This window comes from Triturus cristatus, chromosome 7, assembly GCF_964204655.1.
Source record: "Triturus cristatus chromosome 7, aTriCri1.1, whole genome shotgun sequence".
NCBI lineage: Eukaryota > Metazoa > Chordata > Amphibia > Caudata > Salamandridae > Triturus > Triturus cristatus.
In genome coordinates, this window is record NC_140590.1 from 295,780,936 (window position 1) to 295,805,148 (window position 24,213).

Genomic DNA, 24,213 nt, shown 5'->3' on the forward strand with positions numbered 1-24,213 from the left:
TAGCCCGTGGCTCCCAAAATCCTTAAGACGTCCCTGTTTGTGTAATCTAAGGCGCTCCAATACCTTCCTGAGGAGTTCGTGCTATCCAAAAACTGCAAAAAACACAACTATATCCAGAGCACCTCAGAATCTGAGCTTTGATAGCTTTGTGTGACAGATAAGGGTGCCTCTGTCATACTGCGTAATTTTCGTGACCAGACCTTTAATTCCTTCAGCAGTATTCTTTCTGAGGATCAGCACGCAAAAAAAGGAAACGCCGCCCGCCAACGGGATGGGTTAAGAGTACACATTCCTGTTTAGGAAAGAAAGCTGTCTTCCGTGGAGAGGAGTCTTTCTTTCATTTCCATGTAGGGTTTTAAACAGCAATATTTAGCTTACGCCCGCCCTTTCCTTTGCTCTAATTGGCCGACTCGTAGAGCTGCAACTACGGGTTTCTGCTGGCCTCCTATTGGCTTACTGGACTGGTCACTCGGCTGAATAGGGCTGGGGCGCTTCCGCTTCCCTGTGCTCCCGGAGGGATCCGTGAATGCTGCAGGATGGAGGCTCCTAGCGGCGGACGACAGTGACCACAGAGTTTGCCCCCTCTGTCACATGCACATGGTACCTCCAGGGGCTCCATACGAAAAGAGAGGAGCGGCCCATTTGGGTTAGTTCGGGGTTGTGGTGGTTTTGGTTTGTGTTTTTTTTCTAATCTCCACAGCAGTGCTGTTTTGCAGCATGTTTGTGGCTGGGGATTTGTGTCTAAAAAAAAAACCAACAACGTTTCGTACTACTTTTCTTTAAGTGGGACAATTAATGTCCTTGGCAACAATGCTTTGGAAAGTGTTGGTAAACTTTCCTCCATTCTTAAGCTTCTATGGATGAAAGGCAATTGAGCCACGTTCGGTCGCTTTGGATAGAAATGTTTAGAAGTTATTGGCTTTCGACTTTGTTATTATAATCTAAAATGTTGATGCATTTTCTCGTGGTTATTTTCAGGCTGGTGTAGTTATTACTTTAGAGATGGCGGCCTTTTTGCTCAGCATGTTGTGGGGGGCTTGGGTTGATTGCTGTTCGGCTTTGGATGGGTTTTTAATTTGGATATGTTATTTGCTTCTGATAGTTGAGTATGTACGCGCATATATGTTTGTTGGGGGGGGCGGGGGTTAACGGAGATGTTACAGCCAACATGATTGATTTCACTATTGCATTTTTTTGGGAGGGGCATACCTGTATTCTAGAGGGATATTTGGGGGTGGTGACTTGTTCTCATTCATCCTTTAGGGTTTCTTATTGTCTGTTAAGTGTGTGTCTGCTTTTTAAAAAAAAAAAATATCTTGGTTCGTCATGCTGACACGAAGGAACTTGGGGGGAGATTTACAAGCCCCTTGCGCCACGTTTGCGTCACTTTTAACATGGGAAAAGTGACGCAAAATTGGCGCAAGGGGCTTGTAAATCTGCCTCTTGGTATTTACGAGGGGCCTTGATGATGAGGGTTTTTTTTTTTTTGTGGTGGTTCATGAAGATAACATTTTTAAGTGGCCCCTCGCGTGTTTTCCACTCCTGGGCCGAAATATGTGTATGAGACTGAAGAATATTACCTTTTTATAAGCATTTTGTGCTTATTTGAAATGGTGGGAAATTAACTTTTGGTTTTGGCATGTTCCTTGGTGTTGACAGCTCTAGAAGTAGGACCAGGGACTGATATGTTTGTAATAGCTCTGCATAGTAAATTCGTTTAACTCCCTTAGCTAAAGTCACACCTTACCAGAACGTTTATTGATTCAAACCATGAATGTGTTCTCTTTTGGATTATTGCAATTCATCTATTTGTAAGCATTCGTTTTGTATTAATTTAGGTTTTTGCGTTGCATGGGTACCTTTTGTATCTGTTTTGTAAATAAAGGGGTCTCATTCCCCCAACTTAATGTTAATCTTTACTGTTGAAAGAATAGAAAACAGTTCATCCTGTGATTAGTATGAAACTTCTTAAGGGTGTAAGTCCACATACTTACCTTGTATCGGTGTGCTGGTCATCAGTAGCACATTGACAATTTGAAGATGTTCTCTGTGCTAGTGTTTGCATCTCTTAAGTATGGTCACTTTGTCTTTTACCATGATTTGTATTCCGCCAACGTTCTATTAACCTTCTAACGTGACACACTAAGGTCTATAAAAGTACTGCCAACAAAGGGACCACGCAATCTGACCTTTTCCATTCAGTAGTAACCACAGCACCCCCTTCGCATTGTTAGCAAAGGTAGAATGGTGTAAAGTCAGTTGTTGCTCTTTCTATTGTCTCATCGGCTACTTGCTCTGGTTTCTTTTAAGGTGTAATTTTTAATTCTAAGGGTAGCCCACTCGGGAATAAAACATGTTCTCCTTCCTGGCCACCCCTGCCCATTGTAACTCTTTGATTAAGTTTTACAGTCCTGAACAGGAGCTGGCTTGCTCAAAAAATCATAGTGATAATAGCTTCCATGCACTGTATTGGATGCACATAAACTAAGCAAGTGCCTGGAACTGGGAGAAGAAATATCCAATATTTGCAATCTGGAGTCAAAGCTAATAAGCTATTCTTCACGGGTCAAAGTTCTCCAAAAGACATTAAGTTGAAGCTCGGCGAAGAACATGTTTTCAGTTTAGGACCTTTGTGGTTGAGTGAAGAAAATTCATAGCTGGAATTATTACTTTTTATTCGTAGCTAATGAAGCGCCAAGATTTAATTTGTATAAGGAAAAATTGTAATGGGGTCCTCATTGTTACAGTTATCTGAAATTAATGATAACTTCAGGTAGGATATTCGACCCAAGAGAGACCCCCTGCAATTGTATATTTTCAAATTGCATTTGGGGCTTGTACGCTGGTTTTTCAGACCAAGAACACCTGTGGATAAAAATAATTCATGTGGCACCAAGGCAAATTTTGTGCCTGACCCTGCTTTCAAGGAGTCAGATACACTGCACAGGAGATGCATTCACTTTACAGTTGGGAGACGGTTCCTTTCAAAGTCAGATGCAATGTATTAGATTTTTGGACACTGTTGGTCCTTTCCATTAGTGTTTCTTCTCCTGGTATCTCCCATGACCCGCACCTGCAGATTGCAGGACTTTCATTTTACGTTTTGCAGACAAATCTTACTTGAAAAGTTCGCCTATCACAGTAGGTTCAATTCTTCTCAGAAATAGGACACTTGGACCTCCCTTTCTTCAGATGTGTGTTAAATCAGTAGATTTGTAGAGAGCAGTTTGTCACCTGTGAGGGTATCCATGCACTGGCAGTATCTAGTTGATTAGCCGAATAGCGAGGTCTTCAGGTACTTTTGGAACTCTGAAAGAGATGAAGAGGTCCGGAGATAAAAGGGTAGCTTATTTCATGTCCTCGTTGCTGGGTAGTAGAAGGCGTGACATCCGCATCTGCTATGTCTGATGCGGGGATGAGGGTTAGAGAGGGAAGCGGAATGGAGGTGTCTGGTGGGCCGATAAAAGTACAGCAGTGGTTCAAATTGGCTGGTCTGCAGCTGTGTAGGACCTTGTATGTGTTGGTCAGTAGTTTGAATGAACAAGCTAATTCCCTTCGGTAATGCCTTAACTGGTAGAGATGATATGGAGCTGCAGATACCTTACCTTTGAATTTCTCCATGCGTCAGACTGGATCCGGAAGATTTTTCGTGAGCAGTACCCCTAGGCACTGGTAGGTGGTGTTGGTCGGCTCCGCGTGGTGTTGTCAATGCTTGAAGTAACTTACGCATCACTTTTACATAGGTGCCACCTCGGCGAGTTGACATCAGTTACTTTTTACGACTTTCCATACCAGGGGCGCAGAGCCATGAAGTGCACTGGTGTGTTCAAACTAGGGCCCTGAAAGGGATCAGCCCCGACCCTAGAAATCCTTCTGGGGAGGATGGATGGGTCGGCAGGTGATCTGTGGCTTGATCTCTACTAGATAAGGTATTACCGAAGATAACTAACTTGTTCATCTGATAGACATCTAGCTGCAGATTCCTTACCTTTTTGAATAGATACCCAAACAATACCATCCCTGGAGGTGGGTCTGTGGAAAAATGTAAGCTAAGAAGTCCTGCAGGACCGAATGGGCGAGGTGCCTGTCCCTGCAGACCTGACTGTCAAGGCAGTATTGCTTGGTAAATGTGTGCAGGGACACCCATGTTCCTGCCTGACTGATATCCAGGACTGGAAATCCATGGGCTAATGCAATTGGGCACAGCCTTGGCTCTGGTGGAATGCAGTGTTAAGCTTTCAGGAAGCCTATGCATATCTGATAGCAGATCTTGATGCAGGGAATGACCCATCAAGAGATGGTCTGATTCTGCACCGCCCACCGTTTCTTCGTGCCTTCATACCGCACGAAGAGTTGGTTGTTCCCCTGGAGTGCTCTTGTGCGTCAAGGTAAAACAACAATGCTCCTTTTTGGGTCCAGAAGGTGTAGTCACTTCTCTTCTTTAGAGGGGGTTGGAGGACAGTGGAAAATGGACCAGGTGACAGTTTGGTCCACATGAAATGGTACGATCACTTTTGGTTGGAAAGAGGCCCTAGTGCAAAGCACCAGTTTGTCAGGAAAATCTGATAGCGAGGCATGGATGATGAACTTGAAGCTCCCTCGCCTTTCTGGCTGATGTAATGGCCACAAGAAAGGCTGTTTTGATGGTGAGCAGCCCAAGGGACAATTGTGTAAGGGCTTGAAGGGAGTATACATCATAAATGGGAGAAACAAATTAAGGTCCCACTGAGGCATAATGAAATGGGAAGATAGGAACATATGTACAAGACCTTTGAGAAATCAATTTGCAATCAGATTTAATTAAGGAGGAATGATCAGGCAGCCCCAAGAAAACTGCGGACATTGTGTTGCCTCTGCAGAGGCTATATATGTAAACGGAATTTATAGCAAGCAAATAAATGAGGAATAGAACAAATACTAGGTGTAAAGTCAAAGAGTAACCATTCTCAACAAACACAAGGATTAAATCGGGAGGTATAAAAAATATTTATTTTTCATTTTTCTGTTTTTTATCTTGCAATGTGATCTTATTAGATTATTGATCTTTTTTTGAGAGTATTCTTTTTTTGCATACAATTGATAATTATTTGCACAAACAGTATATGCATACAAGATTTATAAGGTCTAAACAGCAGATAAAAAACATCAGACAATCATATTGACAAATTTAAGCATATAATATTGTTAGAAGCAATGCGGTAGATGGAGAACTACGCGCGTTTCGGCTATGTAGCCTTCGCCAGGAAACCGTCTAATGCTTAAAGCTGTATAAAATATATAAACAACATACAAAGTAATGGTTACATTAATATGTATATGGTACAAATACACCTAGATTTGAAATTTTATAGGCTATTTACAATTTCAATTTGAGACACACATATATATATATATATATATATATATATATATATACTTATGCAGATTATGCATAATGGCGGCCAGTACTGAATACTCCATGTTAACAAAAGAAGACATAAACAAAAGAAAAAGGAAGGGGAAGAGAAATTGGAGAGAAAATCATCCTAGTGTAGAGTCATACATAGCTTATTTCTAGCTGTAAGCTAATGCTACATGAACATAAATAGGGATAGAATCGTACTACACAATCAATGCATGAGTATGTACAATATTTACATCCTGTCTTTTACAATTTATATACTTTATTACATTGCACATTATTTTATATTGATACATGATAATGGAACACAAACCATATAATGAAATTTAGATAAGAATCGTGTTGACGAAACTGCGAACAGATGTGTATTTTGAATTCCACCAGAGAGCAGAGTCCTCTGATCTCCACTTCTGCCCGGTGGCATCCTCATCCCAGGAGTGACACATCTGTCACTACTGTGAGATCTGGTTGAGGAAGGGAGAGGGACCTGCCTCTGACCCAATTGCGGTTTGTTAGCCACGCTGCAGGTCCTTTGGAGTCCAGTACAACCCCCCATGAGAGGTCTGGACTATGTTAGAGAGATTCCCCTGATGCTGTGCCTTCTGGAACTTCGGGTCCCATGTGTCACTAGATGCAGGAGGCAGTTGGTCTCACCGAAATTAAGGATAGAGGCTGAAACATTAGTATCATAGCCTAAATATCGTGAACCCCAGCGACTGAAGGAAGTCCACCATAGCCTGGAGGTGGAAGACGAAAGCCTGGGGTGAGCCCGTCTTCAGCAGCCTATCGTAGAGATAGGGAAAGACTCGTACCCCTGATCTGCGCAGATTAACTTCAACCATCACCTTGGTGAACACCTGAGGGGCGCTGGTAAGGCTAAAAGGGATCATAGTGAACTGAAAATGCTCACCGCTTACCGTAAACGGCAAGTAAGGCAGATGAGCAGGCAGGACGGAAATGAGAAAATAGGCATCCTGCAAGACCGGAGCCAATGTGAGTATCTTGAATTTCTCCTTTTTATAGTTCAAATCTCTTTAATAGTTTTCATAACGAAGAAAACCTAGCATTACCATGTGCTCATACCGCTCACCTTTCATAGCACAAACATGAATACACAACAGTTCCCAACTCCCCCTTGGAACCACTGTGCTAAGGAATATTATGAGTAATGTGGTCTTGCATATTATGCCGTGTCATCCTAATTAGTACTCTCTGCCGGGGATCAACAGTAGTGTCAGTCAGACAAAGGAGGTGGAGATATCTGTGGCAAGTGAGTTCACGGTATTCCAAGGATAATAAAGTGATGAAAGGACGCCAGAGCTCAGGATATGAAATGACCTGTACTGAGAGTTAAGGGTAATCTCTCCATCCCCAGTATACCCCAGAGCCGATGAAGCCAACCCTGCCCTTTACCCCGATGTTTCAGGATATTCTGTAGGGCTGCCCCTAAGGCCAATCCAATCTGTCGTCCCCTGCGTGATTAAACCGGGAAAGTGAGTGCGTTGGACAACCCCAGAATTGTATAGGCAGGAAATCGAGGAAGTTGGGTACTGAGGTGCGTGTCTAGGTCATCCAGTAATTGAGTCCAATAAGTAGTGAGTTTCGGGCATGTGCAAAATGAGTGCAGTAAGATTCCAGGGAAACTTCCAGCACATGGGTTTGCGCGTGGTGTTACTTCAATGTAAGTGGCCTGGCGCAAGGTACCAGTATGTGGCTGCTTTGGTAGCTGTTTCAATACTGGCTGAGTTACGAACCATGTGTCGCACGCAGTAGTATAATTTCTATCATTCCTGTTAGGTCAATGAGTGGCCAAGCTCCTACCGATTCCCAATGCCATTTGCGTGTTGACTTTTAACCTGCGGGGTGGGTCAATGCAATAGGCCGTATAGTTCAGAGATAAGGCGACTGTCTGATGTCTTAGTCACCAGCCTCTTTTCAAAGGTAGCAAGAGGGTGTTGTGCACCAGGTCGAACTGTGAGGTGCATCAACAAGTGCCGTACCTGGAGGTTATGCAGTTGCTCAGTTTCAAGGATTGCATTGTCTGAGCAGAGTTGTTCAAAGGGCTAGGGACCCCCTTTATCAAACAAGGGGCCTATGGACCAGCACCCAACTCGTTGCCATTGATGAAACGCTGTTGGCTTTAGCCCCAAGGAGAAATCCACATTGCTTACAAGCAGTGTCAACTGAGAGGGGAATGAGGTCCGGCCTCTTCATTAGCTCACCTGATCCCAGATGTTTAAGAGGGTTTTAGTACTGCGGGATGAAAAGAAACTTGGTCTGGCATTCTCATGTAAAAAGGGGATTTTTCAAAGGTGCTACCCTGCCACTGCTTTAGCCATGAAATGCCAGTGCTTTTCCGATTCTTCCTGAGACAATTAAAGAAGAAAGAAAAGTTGTGCCGCCTGGTAGTAATGTTTAAGATTCAGGATGCCCAGGCCTCCCTCGTTCGAAGTTCTGTAGCTCTGCTCTTTCCACATGCAGGAGCGGCCTTCAGCCCATACAAAACAATTGAAATCACGCTGGAAGGCTTTGTTCAGGTGGGGGGTTCGACTGGCAAGGTCTTAAAGAGGAATACAATCTTAGGCAGGACTGACCTTTTCAGGGCGGCCACTTGACCAAGCCAGTAGAGGCGCAGTGGCCTCCATCTGGTTAGATCTGTTTTAATCTGCTGGCGTAAAGTCTTCTAGTTGAGGAATGGAGTTGCCTTAGCTGAGGGTGTCAGTTGTTTACCTAGGTATGGGGTGGAGGTAGCCACCTATTGTAACAGATGGATGCAGGATAGGGCCATTTGTGAGGCCGATGCAAGAGAGGTTGAGGGCTTGAAATTTGTGCACATTTACTCTGAATCCTGCCACGTGACCAAAGGTCTCCAGTTCGTTCAGAAAGTCTAGAAGCAAGTGCGTGGCTCTTCCTGGGCTATCAGAACATCATCAGCGTAAAGACTGATGGCATGCTCCTCCCCACCAGAAGGGCACCTCTTAATGCCAGGACTGTCGCGGGCAGATGTCTGCTTGTTCACCCGAATGGTTGCAACTGGATGGTCATAATTACTGAACTCAAGAGCAGAATCTCTCGCTGAGTCTGAAGTGTTTAAGTGTAGCTTCTGGGTAGGGCCAGTGGATCTGATCAAATGCTTTCTCAGTGTCTATAGCCAAGAGCATTTGCTCTCGGTCTGAGCACTGGGCCTTCTCAATTGAGTGTAGAATTATTTTCGTGTTATCGCTACATTGATGATGGGGCACAAAGTCTGCCTGATCTTTGACAGTGAGATTTGTTAGGAGGGGGCCTAAGCGAGCTGCCAAAAGGCTAGTGAATAACTTGATATCGACATTTAATAGAGATCTGCCAGTAATAGGCGCATTGACATTTTATCTTTGCCTGGCTTCGGTATGACTACAGTTTGATGCCTCCAACATGGAGGGTGGCATAGAGTCTGGGCCCTTGGAATTTCTCATTAGGTCTCGCCTGACCCAGCGCATGCGCTGGTATGGCGAGACTTATTGAGAGGGCTCCAAAAAGTGCTACCAGGCCAGCCTAGAGCTACAGTGCATGGGCGTGCGCACCGCGCTTTACCGCAATTACTTTCACGGCCGCTTTGATGTTTGATCATGCATAGCCAAATGGGTCTCGCTTTTAGGACCTTATTAGTATTTAGTTATGCAACTGTTGCATGGCTAAACACTTATAAGGTCCCAAAGGCGAGACCTATTGGCTATGCCAATGCTTGTTTTTGAGTAAGTAGTTGAGGGCTCCGAGATCAATGGTTGGACCAAGGCCCCTGTCCTTTTTTCTGACCAGAAAGTTGCAGGAATAGCAACCACAGCCTACTTCTGGCACCGGAACCCTCTCTATGGCTCCCTCTGCCAAGAGAGCCATGATTGCCTCCCAGAGCAGAGACAGATGATCCTCCGTCAGCCGGTGGTAAAATGGAGGCATAGTGAGCAGGTAGTCTTGAAGGGGAGGTGAGTAGCCCCTTCGGACGATCTGCAGAGCACACCTGTCCGATGTTGGGGCTGCCAGTGGTGGAGGTGATGGCGGATCCTGCCACCATCGGGATTGCCATGAACTAAAAGGGCAAGATTAGGAAGGTTTGGAGGCTGCAACTGCCAGACTGGGGGGAGGGGCTGTGGTGGTGGCTGAACTCGACCACTGTCTAACCCTAACCACCAGGCCGGTAGGAATCACGCCCTTGTCCATGTAGAGGCTGGGAACCTTGCAAGGCCTAGTGGCTGCGATGGGGTTGGTGTGGTTGAAAGCTCCTCCTGTGGCCATGAAAGGAGCAAAAGACAGACTGGGGGGCGTGGGGCAGCTGAGTGACCCGCGAGTCCTTCAAGTACCCCAGTGTCAAGTCTGCCTTGTCTCAAAAGAAACAGGTGCCATAAAAGGGCATGTCCTAGAGGAAAGCCTGTACATCCCCCTACCCCCCAAAAACACCAAATGTTCTCAGCTAGGCCACCGTTGACAAAACCGCTCTGCCCAGTGAGTCGGTCGTGTCCAAGCCACAGCTTATAGTAAACTTTACTGCATCTCTCTCGTTCTATCTGCTTGAGAGAGAATTGCTCGGGCCTCTTCCGGTACCTGTGGCAGCTCTTTTGCTAACGTTTTCCACAGCTTTGGGGGAATTATGGCCCAAGAAGCATGAGGTGTTCGCTGACCAAAATGCAAGGCTGATGGAAGAAAACAATTTCTTTCCGAAGCTGTGCAGCCTCTTGGATTCCCTGTCTGGAGGAGCAGCGGGGACTGCGCCACGGGAAGTTGAGGTTTGGACCACCAAGCGCTCCTGGGTCGGGTGTTCGGTGAGAATTTGAGCCCCTAAGAATCAGGCTATGGCGGCAGGGAATCAATCGTCCCATTCACAGGAGCTCCTGATCTGGGTTTGGACCATGTCCCCAGAAGGGCGTCAGTGGGAGGAGCTCTGCTGAACTGGAGTAGATGTTCAGAGGAGGAGACTCCTGGTTGCAGCAACACCTCCGTCAAGATGTTAGTCATGACTGCCACGGAGGGCAACCGAAGGTCTCCTAGCTCAGCCGCCTTCTGCACCACCATTTTATATGTAGTTCCCTCCTCCATAGCCACAGTGGGGGGTGGGTGGGGGGGGGGGGGGGGAACATCCCGGTATATGGAGATGTGTTAAGTCATCTGGCATCACTCAGTTCCTCACACTAGTCCATATCCGGTTCCTACTGGTATTCTAAAGGGTCCAGTGACCCCCTCCTATTCCTTCCCAATGCCTGACCTAGGATACGTGGGTCCTGTCTGTGCTTGAATAGACATCGGTCGACGCTCCTCCGGGCCCATTTTTATCAGAGATCAGAATGGAGCTGCGCCAGGGAAGGCTGTAATGGCATGACTGGGAAGGCTGTAATGGCATGACCGGCACCGGTCTAGATCCATTGGGGCCAGAACTGCCAGCACAGAACCACATGAGGACCCCCCTCCGAACCTGTGGGGCCCAAAGGCACTCCAGAGGGGTCCGACTGCTCAAACGTGAAGCACATAGCCTCATAGAACTCTCTGGTTTGAGCTGGGGAGGTGCAGTCTGCAAAGGTTTTGCAGAACCAGGCATTGAACGCCAATGTTCATTGCTTCGGAGATGAACGAGGAGAAGTTGAAGCACGCTTCGACTTATTGTGTTTTTTTTTTTTTTTTTTCTTTTTTGTTTTGTGCCCCTTACCTGAGTGCCAGACGAATTGGAGTGTACTTTTGGAACAGTCTTGAGAGAGACCGTGACATTAGGTCTCTTGCCGAGCTGCTGGCAAATTTAGGGACTGCACCCTCAAAACGTTTTGTGACGTGGCCTGGCAGTCTGAGCAGGACTTGGAGTCATGGTCGTGCTCCAAGCACCACAACAAATGAGTTGTGGGCCCATCACCAACATGGTGACAAGCGCCACAAGGTTTAAAACTTGTCTTTCTTGATTACATCCTCTACACACCAGGAATAAACCTCGAAAAAGAATAACAAAATGTCGCAAAAATCCTGTCAAAACTGAAAGAGGGGTAGCTCTTATCAACGCTGGTTGGCGTGGAAAGAAAAGAACTGACGTTGTTGTGCCGAGGTGGCACCTATAATGGTGATGCAGAGGTCTCTTCTGGCGCAGACGCTGCTGCGTAGAGCTGACCGGCGCCACCTACCAGCTTGCAGGGGTACTGCTCACAAAACCTTTTCGTATCCTTTCTGATGCTTGGGGAAATTCAAATGTATGGAATCTGCGGCTACCCATCTCTATAGATTTTCATCTTTTCTGTACCAGGAGCCACTGGAGTTCCCTGGGGTGTGGGGTGATGTGAGTTTGTCTAGGGAGATCCAGTGTGAGTCTGACTGCGGTGTTCTGTATGGTCTAGTTTCGTCGGAGGAGGTGAGCTGTGATTCCCTACGTAGAGAATGTTGCTGTAGTCCAGAAGGCCAGAGATACGGGGGTAGATAGGAGTTCAGAGGGCCACCAAGATGCATCCCACAGGGAGAATTTGTTTCCAAAGATAAGTATCTTCTGTCTTGTGTGTTGAGCTTCACACAGTTGTCCTTCATCCAGTTGGCAACATCAGTCATGCAGTTGTGGATGCTGGTCTTGGTGTTGTCTTTGGAGAGGATAAGTTGTGTCGTTGGTGTAGGAAATTATGTTGAGTTCATGGGTTTTGATGATGCTGGCCAGAGGTGTCATGTAAGTGTTGAAGAGGGTGGGATTTTGCAAGGATACTTGGTGTACTCCACAGATGATTTCTTTGGGTTCAGTAGTGAAGGGGGTGGTGGCGGACTTTTTGCATTCTTCCTGTGAGGAAAGAGGCGCACCATCTAAGAAGCTCCTTGTATGCCCATGGTGTGCAACCTTGTGATGAGTGTGTGTGGTGGGAGACCGTATCAAAGGCAGCCAAGAGGTCGACGAGGATAAACCGCCGCGGTCTCTCCTCAGTTGAGTAGTGCTCAAATGTCATCTGTGGCTGCGATGAAGGCTGTCTCTGTGCTGTCGTTGCGCGGAATCCGAATTGAGAGGAGTAGAGTAGGAGATTCCATTACAGAAGCGAGGAGTGCTGCTGTTTGATAGGTTTTTCTAATACTTTGGCTGGGAGATTGGTCGGTGGTTGTCAAATTTGCTGGGGGTCTGCTACTTCGGCATGTTTCCAGTCCTCGGGAAGCTGGCTGTGGTAATAGAGGTGTTGGACAAGGTGGTGAGTGCGTGGCTAATTCTGGCTTTGTCTAGGTTAAAGATGTGGTGGGGACATGGGTGGGCTGTGGTCCCTGAGTGGAAAGAGTTCATGACTGAGGCAGTGTCTTGTGGAGCCAACTGGCTCCATCCGGATAGATAGATGCATGTCTGGGTGGTAGTGGGGAAAGTTGCGTTGCTTGAAGTCTGTGGACTTGGGTTTGAAGTTCCTGCTGATATTTATGATCTTGTCGTGGAAGAAGTTTGAGAGGTTGTTGCAGAGTTCCTGCGAGGGGTGATGTTTATTGCCCTGAGGGGTTGAAGAATTCTTTGACTATGATGAAGAGTTCCTTGCTGTTATTGGAGCTTGATTCGATGCATGAGGCTAAAGCTTTTTTTTTTTTCTCGATTCAGCGGACTGTGGTAGCGGTTGAGTGCTGTCTAGAAGGTGGTCTTGTTAGTTGTTTCTTTGATGTTACGCCATCCCTTTTCCGATTTTACAGCATCGTTTAGCAGGTTTGAGGACCTCTGTGTACCAGCTGCTCAATGGACCTTGGTGTTTCAGCTTTTCGGAGCAATCCTGTTTGTGCAATTGGCGTTCCAATTGCCGTTTTTGACACCCTGGTCTAGGTTGTTTGAGGAGATGGGGTGGGTGGTGTTCAGGATGTTGATCCATTTGTCCTTTTGAGACTTTGGCGGAGCTGGACAAAATGGGGGCTGCGGTCAATGAGCTGGTGATGGTGTAGTGGTCCGTCTAGGTGACTTCCGTGGTGTGGCCATACTTAATGAGGTGAAGTTGGGAGTCGTGGACAAGTTGGATAAGTCCAATGTTGTTCATGCGGTCAAGGAGGTTGGTAGTACTGATGTCATTGTGGTCGTCGAGATGGAAGTTGAGGTTGCTGAGGAAAATGTAGTTGTTGGAGTTTATGGTGAGGACGGGGCGATAAAGTCTGCTATAAAGTTGCTGAAGGCTGCACGTGGTCCAGGAGGACGGTAGGCGAGGATGCTCCTGAATGTGGTTTTGCCATCTGTTTAGAGAAGTTTGAAGTGTCCATGACTGGGGTGATGTCGTCCTTTGTGGTGGTGCATTGGATGGATTCCTTGTGTATGATGGCGATTCCGTTCGCCAGGCTTGTTGATGCAGTCACGTTGGGTGATTTTGTATCATTCGAGTTTTGCAGCGGCAATATCTGGCGCTGAGATGGGGTTGAGCCTGGTCCCTCCGAGGAAGAGGAGGTCTGGTGTGAGGGTTCAGGGGAGGTCCCAAATCTCGGTGGGGTATTTGTATAGTGAGTGTGTTTCCCCTGCCCCCCCCCCCCCTCGTAGTTTCATATAGTGCAAACTTGACGCAAAGGTTTCAGGTATCGGCGCACTTTACATGAGCACCAGTTGCATTACACAAGGAGGAATTCATTTTTGTTGGGCACGGAGAGATTACGCGATTTGCCCAGAATCACAGGATGTTGAGCGTCATTACCAAGACTCTAAGCCAGTTCTCCGGATTTGTAATCTACCGCCCTAGCCGTTGGGCTACAGCCTTTCCCCAACTTTACTATACATCAGGCTTGTAGCCCCCCTCCCTCCTTTGCACACATGCCATGTGCAGCGAGTCAGACTCCCTACTTTCTTATTAGCGGCAGCTTGTAGTGCCGCACCAGAGCCATATAAATGCGTTACCGTGCCAGGATGCCCCCGGGGGGGGGCAATAAAGGTTGCAAAGTAAGCAGCAAAAGTACTTGGAGAATGGTGGCAACAGTAATCCGAACAAGTATTAAAAATGCAGTAGGTCTCGCCTTTGATTAAGTTAAAGCCATTTGCTTTGCTAATGGTATTGTATAGCTAAGTAAATGTCTTTAACTTAATAAAAGGCTAGACCTATTGCATTTTTATTACTTGTTTTCTTTGAATTGGTCCCGTAGTCAGTGGTGTCAAGTCAAGAGTTCACTACCGCCTGGGCAGCAGGCATGGGAGGCATGCGGTGGAGAGCAGGGCTGCTTTGCCAGCATACACCGGACGGGCCCAGGCACGCTGTTCTCCTCCCTTTGAGCTGCCGGTGTCTGCTTGTACTCAGTCCCACAGCTGATGGCACACCGAGAGGCCGGCCAGCCGCCCTCAGAGTTTGACTAGTTTTATCTTGTTGTTCCGGTTTGTGGACCGTTCGGACATGAGGCCAGGGTATGGTGTGAATTCTACACTTCCCGACATTCCAGGCATGTCCTGGGCTGAAGGAAAAAATGGCCTAGGCTCTGCTGGAACAATTGCACCAGGAACAACAAGCATTGGCATAGCCAATAGGTCTCGCTTTTGGAACCTTTTAAGTATTTAGTTATGCAGCACAATATCCTTGGTGCAATAACATCAACTGTTGCATGGCTAAAAACTTATAAGGTCCCAAAGGCGAGCCCTATTGGCTATGCCAATGCTTGTTTGTTTAAGTATTAGAGTGCATGTATTTTCCAGCTGACTCCTTTAAGTACTAACCTCCAACTCCTTCACGTTCCTCTCTTGCTCCCAAATGCTTCTCCTCACCAGCTCCATGTTGCTCTCTCATCAGTTTGCTGTTTCCCCCATTTATGCTTGCCGTGTTGATGCCGCTACTCACTAGGCACTCTGTGTTGCTTCTGCCGAGTTTCTTTCCCCACCCACTTAAAAAAACTATTGATCTGTAAATGAAAGAAAAAAATCAGCTGTGTTATTTTGTATGCGTGCGCATGCGTGATGTGTGCACCAACAAAATGACGTGGTCAGCTATGTCAAAGGCTTTTTTTTCCCATTCTTTAGCCATGCTGCATTGGGAATGCTGTGCAGCTTTGCTGAAAATCCACTGACAAAGCCAATATGTCCCAATGGTCAGATTGATTGGCTTTGCCAATGCTTGTTTACCCTGGTTTCTCATTCACTGGCCTCCTTGTACATGGAGATGGGGTGGTTGTCAAATAGAGACAAAGTTTTCAATTTGCGGAAGCCGCTCCCCCAATCAGTGCCGAAGGGACAAGCTTGTAGAGTAAGCACTCACGCACATTATAACAATGTTTAAAATTGGGTAACTGTGGAATGATTTGATCACCAAAAATATTAAACAATCAGTGTAATAACTCACAATCGAAACTGTATATTGTAACATTAATATTTATTCCCTTTCTTTGTTCACTGTGTAATAAAATTCGAGCCGCTGTTTGGTTCAATCTTATGAAGGTGGCAGACTCTAGTCAGCGTCAGCATGAAGCCCAAATCAAAGTCAAACACAGGTCCAGTTGCTTCAAAGCTTCTTGCTGTCAGAAATATGGCTAGCTAGGCCTGAGAGAGATGTTCCTTAACTGTATACATAAACACATCAAATACATGCTGGAGCACGACCCCACACAATGATTCCCATCAGATCTACATTTATACGGCTGCGCAGCCACCCAATCACTCTGAAGGTTAAATGTTCCTGCTTATACAAACTGGCAACAATGGGGGCAGTCGCTAGGCCTGGCATGCTCTCAGCACTGCAGTGTTATTTCAAAGGTCAACACAAGGTCACGTTTGGCTCTTAACACCCGTGGCAAAGTCTATTCAAGCAGTACACATTTTCTTCAAATATGAGTTGTTCATTCGAGATGAAAGGCTGGGGAAGCGGAACTAGAGCACAGCAACAGCACAACCCACATTGGTGAGGAAACTCACACAACTGACCACTGCCTAACATTCCAGTGACCACAAATGCATTGATGCTTCCACTAATAAACTAGACCTTTTTGAAGATAAAAAGAAAAACCATCTATCTTTATATTTTACTATAACCGGTAGCGGAGTTCTTTGGTCTTGTAGGAGTAAGCTCACTGGGTAACAAAGCTATAACTTTACTCCTGGTTCTCATCTAAGTCGTGCATCCCGTGTCAGCGAGCTAGATGTCAATAAGTGAGGCGTAGAACAACCGACAGTCACCCCAGAAAGGGAATTCGTGCTAGTCGAATTAGACAGTTAAAAAAGACTTGTACTGAAATATATTTCGGTTTACATGTAACAAGAATTGGTAAAAATAGATTTTTTGTTTTTATACTGTAAAATGTAATTAAAACCCACCTCAGTAATAACAGCACTAGTATTCCACAGGAGTCGACTTTGTGAAGTTGCAGGTCTATTAGTACCGTTCAACTTTGGAAAAGGCTTGTTACATTATAAAAAGTATTTACCTACAGCCAGTATTGCTTTATTAGCTTCCATTACTTTGCATTGGATCGGATTTTAAACAAAGGATACAGTCTGGGTCTCTCCTGGGTGTCCGGCAGGGGTGTAGCACCGCTACCCCCACTTCACAAGCTGTTAGAATTACACTTACTCAGGCAGCAGACTCTGCTAAGCAACCTAAATGTGAAATCACACGTACCTGCCGGCCAGGCCTGACATCACCAGTCTAGAGCAACTTCACAGCACATTCACTCAGATTCAAACGCACCCAGAAGAAAAGCTGTCCAAGAAACAGCTGATAGTGACTGCCCAAAAACCACATGCAAAAGGAGTCAAGTGAAGATTTCTTCCAGTGGACTGTAGAAATGGCGCTGCACAGAGCTACGGACAGTACAACAGGCCTGTCTATCTCTGATCTGCTCTGTCTTGCACACTTAGATTTAAAACTCTCCAGTAACAATCGTTTACATGCCACAGATCTCTTCAGCACAAGAGGGAATGCCTCAAGAGAAGTGCACTTCAGCCTGCACACAGAGCGCTCCAAACGACAATTGTGACCTTTAACTCTTTACTGCTGTGGTTGCCTAGGATGATGGCTCCGGTGGCTACAGGGTGCCTTCTACTTAGACATGCAAGGGGGCGCTCATCTCCATCCTCACTGTCAGCCAACCTAAAGCGGAAACCCATGGTGCATAGAATCAATTTGAAGGTAACCAAAGAGCATAACATACAATATCTAAATTACATTTTTTAATGCAACCCAAAAAATCGGCTCCGGTTGAATAAACTCCCAGTGAATCCAAGATATTTTTTTTCCAGAAATGAAACCCCTTCTTACAAAACTACATTTCCATCACAAAGTAAAATACTTCCAGCATGCAAGTCTGGGAAGTCGTGGTGCGTGCGAAAGCACTTAATGAGCCATGACTGCTCGTAACTGTAAAAAAAAAAAAAAAAAAACCACAAACACCAAGACGCGCGAGTGGCAAAGGAAAGCCAGGGTGCTGAAAGCTGGCGGATGTGCACTGGAACGCAAGCACTAGGCCATGCGGCGGCACTTTTAAAAGCCCTAACTAAATGTCTCGCAGAGCAGCGCATGCGCTGGCTCAGGCGAGACCTAAAAAGGCAATGGAACAATATACGTGCGCGCAAAGGCTACAAATGTATAAAAAGCACGTTTACTTCACCGGATGGATTCACACAGCAGCATGAAATGTCTGTTCTCAGTGCTCTCGCAAAACCGACACAATATGAGACTGCAGACATGTGTAAGAAACAGAAATTCACAGTGTCTGTACTAATCACGGGAGGGATGGCCAGGAGGGTCCTGCATGTATGCAGGCCTCATTGTATGTTTGTTGTGTATGACGTGCAACTGATCCAGTAATTGCCACTTTGGTGTCACTCCTTCGTTTCTGTGATTTAAATCGCGCAGATCGAGCAGGCACAGGCGGCTACCCATTTTGGGGGGAGAATTGTACCGAGTTAAATGCAGATACCTTGCATTCCTTTGCCCCTTGTGCAGGAAGGGACCTTTCCACACAGTAAGCCCGAATGTATTGCGGCCATTGATTAGTTTATGGACCGCTGATGCCCATTTGTTAGGGAGAGCTGTGAGGACGGCCTCTTCCCGAATGAGCAGGTCACCTTTTTTCAGTGCGAGGAACTTGGGATTCCGTCGTCGTCGCGTCCCCCTTTTCGCAACGCAGAGCTTTCAGGGGTGTCTGAAGGAAAGTTCATTCCTCGCCCTAGCCCCACCATTGCTAATCAGCCCGTTGGGGCCAAGTCTCTTTTCGGAAATTAATGGCTGCCTGTATTGAAGCCATTGGCTGTTGCCATGACCGTCTTGGCTGAAAGCAAGGCTCCCCGTGGAGGGCCTGATGTATGTAATGTGCTTTATTACAACCATGAAACTTACTGACATTTAAATGCTTCTGCAAATAGCATCCTGGTATCAATCTTTAGAATTAGGCAGAAAATGAAGCCGTAAATTAGGGGACGAGTGTACTTTGCATTATGCAACATGATCTGTCGCCCACAGGAAGGCAGGCCTATGTTCCAGCCATGACTGGCCCAGAAAGCCCTCCTGTACCTCGCCCAGCGGGCACCAGCGCTGCACCCGCTGTCGAGAGTGGGGCAGAGCATAAAGAATAGGTTCCGGCCAAACAGCCGCCCATTATAACTTCACCTCCTAGCTCCGAAACAAATTAGCATCTCCAAGGGCGTCTGTTTCTGCAGTGCGTCACGATTTCTGTTTGGATTCAGGAGTTACAAAATGGCGCGACTCAGAGCTGATCAATGATGCTGAGCATGGAGGCCACGGGGCAGCCACTGAAGCCAAGGATACCTGGTGCAAGCCCACCACCTTCTTGCGGAGTCCCGGGGTGCAATATTCACTCAAGTAATGACACCTGCGCCTCATGTTGTACAGCGTCTAATGTCGATATATTTAATACACTTGTTTTGAAGAGACCCGCTCAGATTCTGGACCCTGCACTCCGCCGTTTACTCCTCCCAGAGGTGCAGCCTTTGTCTCCCTGGCCTTGCAGGTGACTGTGGCAAAAAATATAATGGTTAAGATTCACCGCTTGTCCCGATAAACTCTGCTTTACTCCCCCACACTGCCTCTGGCTTGCCCTCCCCGCTGCTCCTGAACACTGGGCTTTGCTTCCAGGACATGAGAGGAGAAGAACACAATGTTCCTGCTCGGAAATTAGCATCAGGACACAGACCGCATTGGGGAGGTGCGAATGGAGCAAAGAGGCCCGGGGGGAGGGGGATATTACCTGTGGCAACAGAGGAGGGGGTACAACTGGCCGCCCTGGGCCATTACATAGAGCAAAAGGTGGCAAATGGGGGAGGGTGGGGTGAATCGCCTGCAGCCGCAGGGGAGATGGAAGGGGGAACGGGGGAGTGGTTACATAGTAGGGGCAGACTGAACTGGGAGCATGAATCACAGTTGTCGAGGTGGGAGGTAAAGGGGCGGGGTGGAGCCAGCCGGCATTGGGTATTACTTGCAGTGCAGAGGAGAGACTTCAACCAGCGATGGGAAGAAAATAGGAGGGAGGGGGAAGCAGAGAAAAAGGGAGGAGGAGGTGAAACGAGCTGAGAAGGGAGTGAATGGCAGAGCTCAGAGTAGGGTGAAAGAAAAGGATGAGTAGAAAAGCAATGAGGGCACAAGATAGTGAAGGCGGTAGGGAATATACGTCGGGTCAAGTCAAATATCTTTATTCGGTTACTGTAAAATAACCATAAAAGCACATTACAATTCATAATTAAAAGAATTTCTGTGCCACTTGAAAATATAATTACAGATCACATTATAATCTATTTCCGAAACTTAAACATTTTTTAAAAAGGCAGTAACGGATGCAATAACAAATTCGTTTTCTAAGAATTGTAATGCTAAAAATGCAGGTCAATGCTGTTTTAGTCCCAAGTTCTTTAAAACAGGGATAATCCATCTCCTTCTTGGTGTGACCTAATATTTACAAAAAAACATGATATGGATAGTTGATTGTACAGAGATTTCGTCACACGGACAGTTACACAGGACTCTAGTCCAATCATTTACTTTGGGGAAACTTGGGGCTCTATATAGTTACGTGAATGAGGGTGCAAAGGACATGATTAGAGCAGTGGCGGGTCTTTAGAGAGTAGGCAAAAAAGGTGCGTCGAGGACATGCGAGTGAAATGAGCACGAGAAGACCGTAACAAGCTGTCACCACACAATGGAATTATAAAGTGAAAGCGCGACATGCGCGTTGTGCCTGCCTGCAGCCCTGCCTCCTCTTGGGACAGCCCATCCAGACTTGATCATGGCTTGTTTATATAACAGTTATGAGAGACAAGGGAACCCGAAGGTAATACACTAGGGACCTTGGGCGTTAACTTATTACAAAAAACAGTGGACCCTAGTAGTTGGGGGATTAAGATAAGGATAGACACACACTAAATAGTATTTATGTCCTTTGTCCAGCCGGACAGAAATTTATTTGGCGATGCACAAAATCAGAAAGTAATGTCAAGGGGGCACAGCCCGTCACCTACAGTGAACAAGACCAAACAGCAAATATAGGCAACAGCGAGCAAATCGGTCTGTATACTTATAATCAGTGAACAGACTTGATTATAATTTGAGCGACCATTGTACATAGCATTCACGAGCATATTCAGTACATATGATCCTATTGTGTCGACAACGTTTCGATGCAGAAAAACAAAATAAATGGCATCTTCAGGACAAATATATAAATCATGTTTGTCTTGGAATTATAAACAATTTTCCTTTCATGCTACATACAAACAACATTTGTCACGAAAAAATAAGGGAGAGAAGGGAAAAACACTAAATACGAGGCCAGGCATGTTAATTTAGAACAGAAGTGACCTGGATAAAATTAGTGATACGGTTTGCACCAAACGGACCGTTCTTTTCAGGCATGCTTAGTGCTAGAACAACGATGTCATACTGTGCACTAAACAATGGTGCAGTCACTATATTTGGATAGTGAAGTGTGTTTAGGAACTGTGATTGGTACTCGGCGAAAAATAGAATAGGAGCATAGGAGCTATCACCCAAGTTTAAAAAAAAGATGGCACAGTGCGGGAAGATATTAAAAACCAAAGTTCCATTTGGGAACAATAGGGGAACCAGGTGAATTAAAAACCAGATCGTTACATATGGCGCTGTGCGAGACAATATTTAGAATAGAGGTTAAAGGGTCAAAGTTGACCGGTGCATTAGCGAAGACTTAACGGTGCTGGGTACACAGTTGTCTATATAGTGATTAATCTGGTGTAAACGGCGCATTTGCATTAGAGGAAAAAGGTATTACCAAGGCTGGTCCATAAAGCGGGGAAGGTCGTTCAGGTAGAGAAAGATTAAGACCTATGGGGAAGTTTAACAATCGTAAGTATTGTGCATTCAGGGCAGATTGGGCGTGAGAGAAGGGGGCAGAGTATAATTACCATCAGATCACTAAATCAAGTACAATTTTAATGCAAAATTCAGCCCCAATTTTAAAAAAATTGCACGCAACCACGTCCAGGGCAATTACCCCAGCACTGGAAGTCTACAAGGCAAGGGCCCAATCTGCTGCGCTGTATGGATCAGAGCTTTGGGGGGGGGCCCCGCTTAATGCCTTAACTAAGGGGGAAAATAAGATACTGAGGAGATTTGTTACCCTCCCACAAAACACACCATTAACCCCCCTTATGATGGATTTAGGTATTAAACGCCTGGGCCACAGAGCTGTGTGGATGTCCCTGTCTTACTGGATAAGAATTTGGACGACAGAGGAACTCTACATGTATAAACAATCTTTAACTGAACTTCTGGCCCTAGATACTAACCTTAGTTTCCCGTGGTTGGGACATATTCGCAAATGGCTGCTGGATTTGGGTCTGAGCAGGTTCTGGGTTAACCCAAGCCTGCTCAATTTTGACTCAAAACAGGAAATAAAAAGTATCTATTGGAACTTTATCACGCACAATGTCAGCCTGAACTGTGATGCTGGTCCCCTCACCTCCCAATTCATGATGTTTAAAACAATCCCCCGTTTTGAGCAATTTTTGGACGAGATCGAGCCACAGCTCGCTAAAGTGCTATACCTTAAATTTAGGTATGGAACTCTTCAAATTAAGTCGTTCACATCTAAATGGGGGCCTGTCCAGAGAGAGAGAGGAGTAGCGGAAGACAGGTGTTCAATGCAATGCAGGGACTAAAGAGGATGATGCACATGTTTTATTTTTCTGTCCTCTTTACAGAACACCTAGATCCAAATGGATAAAACCCCTGGCCAGAAAACTATGTGTTGGAAGATACCTCGAAATGTTGCGTATTCTAAAATCTGACTCTTCAAGGCTCATTGTGTTTGGTATTAGCAGATTTTTATTGTCAGCCTACTTCATTAGGACTAAAAGGGGACTTAGATTTTAAAATTATTTTATTGTGATCTATGGGATTTTTTAAATTTTGTAATTAGTGTGTATTTAAAGTTTTCGACTGAATGTAATTATTTTTAGGGAAGTCATGTTTACACTCTTTTAAATTTTTTTTTGCACTTTATGATAAAGCACTTTGCACTTTGCACTCTGCACTCTATGAAAGTTAATCCTGTTTATATATTAACGCTAAGCCTAGAAGCAGGTAATAAGTATCTTATAAGTCATGTTAGGGTCCCAGTTCATTGTACCTTGTATTATCATGGGCTTTTAAATTGTCAATAGGCGTTTTCCCACGAAGGATCTCCCCTATTATTGTAAATAGATCTTGTATATTTTACATTTTTTTTTTTTTTTTGTTTTTTTTTATGTGTAATGCTTTTATGATTCTGTGAATCGAATAAAGATCTATTGAATTGAATTACCATCAGTGGTGTGTCGCTATCAGGATATCCCGCGTATTTATCAAGGAAACTGTCCAGATCACAGCTCACTGGGGAAAGGAAGCACAGGCATTAGTCAAATTAAGTGACAGTGGGGCTGGAGCAAGGCTATGCGGGTTAGGGATTGTATACTTACAGTGGTGCCGGTTGCAGAATCGCAGGACATGGCATCTCTGGCGGGGATCGCTGTTAGACTGTACTAACAGATCCAGCTATAAAGCTAGCAAGTAACATGTGGTCTGGAAAAATAAGAGGGACTAATACTGACTGTGGGGGGGCCATATTGGAATGGCAGTCAGGTAACTAAAACGCAGTGGCCATCTTGGAGTGGTGAGTGAGAAATAGTGAAGTGGTGGCCATATTGAAATGGCAGTCAGATAGCTAAGACGCGGTGGCCATCTTGGAGTGGTGAATAAGAGATGGTGAATTAGTGGTGGTGGTGGTGACGTGAATTGCAGTGAAAAATTTCAAAAACTGTTTGGAACTATACATTCAAAATAACAATTCAGCTATTAAGAAATGGATACAGAAAATCACATTGAGAGAATATTTTCTATACAAGGATAGAGACAAAACATTTCTTTGACACAGTAATTTGTAACCATTTTGCACATTCAGTTAGAGGAGGGACGTCCAATGTTCAAGGCGATCGAGTCCCATGCAGATACTGTTGGTCCTTAATATCCAATGGAGCTCTTCCTTGTTTAGTAGCTGTGACACATCCGCACCGCGTGGTGGTGGTTTGATCTGTGTGATAATTGTCCAAGTCAAGTCTTTCAATGTGTGCCTTTTCCATAAAGTGTTCGACCAAGGGAGCGTTTGCCGTGTTGCATCTTATTCTGCTCCTGTGCTGCCCAATGCGAAGCTTTATTTTCTGAGCGGTTTGACCTATGTATATTTTCATGCATGGGCAAAAGATTGCATACACCACATTTGATGAATTACAATTAGTGAAATGTTTTCTTTCAAACTTGATCAAGCCAAATGAAAAGGTTTTACCTTCAATAGTTGAGTCACAGGCTACATAGTTGCCACATTTCATATGGCCAGTTAGTGCGGGTAGTCCCCATACATCATTTAGCGTAACTTTAGATGTCGGTTGTGGGAGG

General features: G+C 45.5%; 1 protein-coding gene across 1 annotated transcript in view; it reads left to right on the top strand.

Moving 5' to 3' along the window:
* Window positions 1–504: 504 nt before the first annotated feature.
* LOC146809488 (GTPase KRas-like) overlaps window positions 505–24,213 on the top strand; it is a 194,178-nt gene continuing 170,469 nt past the window's right edge. The window contains exon 1 of the mRNA XM_085616336.1: window positions 505–646. Within this exon, the coding sequence (XP_085472462.1) occupies window positions 592–646 (55 nt within the window). The 5' untranslated portion in view covers window positions 505–591. The remainder of the gene's footprint in view (window positions 647–24,213) is intronic.